General features: G+C 47.3%; 1 protein-coding gene across 1 annotated transcript; it reads right to left on the bottom strand.

Annotated features, from left to right (window-relative positions):
* Window positions 1–625: 625 nt before the first annotated feature.
* On the bottom strand, window positions 626–2,136 carry LOC109705274. Its single transcript, XM_020226007.1, has 2 exons — window positions 1,419–2,136; window positions 626–663 (listed from the first exon to the last, which is right to left on the bottom strand). Exons 1-2 carry the CDS (start codon window positions 2,134–2,136, stop codon window positions 626–628), a joined length of 756 nt encoding a protein of 251 aa, XP_020081596.1.
* Between the last annotated feature and the right edge of the window lie 266 nt (window positions 2,137–2,402).

Below are 2,402 nucleotides of genomic sequence, written 5' to 3'. Positions count from 1 at the left end.
TCCGCTCGGTGCTATAGTCCAACCACACTCCCCTTATCTCACTATTAGACGGGAAGTGGAATACCCTGTAGACGACTAGTCCTGGCCCTGCATCTAGAGCAGGGCTGCTGTGGTCTCTGGCCGTTTTCTGTGATTGGAGCTTTTGAATCGAGATCGAACTCTGTTAATAGGGCGAGATTACTCGTGGATTCTCTGGTAAAGTTGAACCTTTTTGGCTTAACTCTTTAACTTCCGTATACAAAATAATCAATTCTGCGATTTTTCCTTCGTCGTACTATATGCATTACGTAACACTCTGTAGAGTTGATTTTCTGCGGGATTTCACAAATAAATAAATGTGGTTTAAGTGGCTGAAAAAATTAAGGTCAAATACCGGTAATCTTTACGAGAAAGCTGGCTTTTCCACAAGAACTCAGTAGCACTAATTCGGATTAATTGACTCATGCTATTGCACATCAAATATAATTTTGATGTGACTTTCTAGGATGCAGTATATATCGATCATTATGTGGGCTTGCAAGGACAATTTTCTCATCATGTTAGCTCTCGCTCCTCCTTTCCTAATCGGTATAAACTATGCTGAAAAGACTTCACGCTACGCCTTCTACAGACAATTAACCAATCATTAAAATTGCCTGCGCGAGATATTGAAACGTGACCCTCCTGCAGCCATATAACATAAGTGCAATTATTCATTTAGACTTTGATTTAACTAAACTTTAAACCTTCACACGTAAAGGATATTGAAAATTATTTTCTAAAAACTTCAATTGCGCAGTTAGATACCGTAGAGAAATGGCTCTCCGCTAACGGGTGTGCCGGTCCTCATTGGTCGCATACAAGTCGAATTCATCAAATTAACCAAAATGTCTGCTCTGTGTAGGGCTCGGAGAGCGCCTACCACGAAATGCTCTCCTAAGGGCATCCTTGAAGACAGCCTCTTGGGTTCATCAAGCTCATGAACGCTGCCGGGGCATTTGTGAGCCCAAACGGCATCACCGTGAACTCATAGTGTCCATAACGCGTGCGAAACGCCGTCTTCTGAACATCTTCCGGCTTGATCTTTAACTGGTGATAGCCGGACTGAAGATCAATCTTTGAATATACTCGCGACCCCTGCAACTGATCAAACAAGTCATCGATACGGGGTAGCGGGTACTTGTTCTTCGCCGTGAACTTGTTCAACTCGCGGTAATCCACGCAGAGTCGAAAAGATCCATCTTTCTTTCGCACAAATAAAACCGGGGCACCCCACGGCGAAACGCTCTGCCTAATGAATTCCTTGTCGAGAAGATCCTGCAGTTGATCTCTCAACTCCCTTAGCTCGGCCGACGCCATGCGATACGGGGCCTTAGAAATCGGTGCTGTCCCGGGAACCAAGTCAATCATGAACTCGATCTCCCGGTCCGGCGGCATACTCGGTAATTCTGCGGGAAACACATCGGGGAACTCCCGCACAACCGCCAACTCCTCGAGGGTCGGAACCACTCGATCAATCTCCACAACGGTCGCCAAATAAGTTGTGCAACCGCTGTTCACTAACTTCCTCGCTCTAGTCGCCGATACCGTCGTGGCAAAGCACGAGCTCTTGCAAGCTCGATAGGTGAACTCTTCTTGACCCGGCTCCCTAAATGTGATAAATCGAGTCGGGAAATCGATCGACACATAGTACTTCGAGAGCCAATCCATGCCCAATATGATGTCAAACTCCTTCAACCTTTTGAGCACCAACAAGTCGATCGGCATAACCCAGTCGTTCACTTGCACTGGATATGCCAAGCATCGCTTCCTAACCATAAATGATCGCCCGGGGCCCTCAACATGCCAAACGTGCTCCCCTAGACGATACTCAATATCATGTGCTTGTGCGAATGATCGACTAATGAATGAATGTGACGCACCTGTATCAAATAGAGCTCTTGCTCGAACATCTTTAACCAAAATTATACCTGCCACGACATTGCGCTCGTTGGCCTCTGAAGGCTCCTCAATGTGAACGGGTGCAGCATACATCCTCCCGCTCGGTGCAGATCGTGCAGGCTCTGGTTGGCGTGGCGCCGCTGCCCGCCCAGTAGATGCTGCAGGAGGGGGCAAAGCATAGCAAGCTGGAACCGCCGGGGCCGATGCAGTCGACATAGCGGGCGAAGCTCCTCCCTGAGGACAGTCGCGGATGACATGCCCCGCTTGCCCGCACTTGAAGCACCTCCCACGGCGATGCTCACATGCACCCGGTCGGTGGTCTCCGCCGCAAAAGACGCATCGCTTGTAAGAAAATCATGTGTACGCAGCGGAAGAAAATAACACAATTAAAAATTTTCTTGAAAACACCAAAGATCACCTCGTGTTTCATTTTAGATCATTAATAATAGATCTAATTGATCTAATCAAATAGGATCTATATT

This window comes from Ananas comosus, unplaced genomic scaffold, assembly GCF_001540865.1.
Source record: "Ananas comosus cultivar F153 unplaced genomic scaffold, ASM154086v1, whole genome shotgun sequence".
Classification (NCBI taxonomy): Eukaryota; Viridiplantae; Streptophyta; class Magnoliopsida; order Poales; family Bromeliaceae; genus Ananas; species Ananas comosus.
This window is presented reverse-complemented; position numbering and strand designations above follow the sequence as displayed.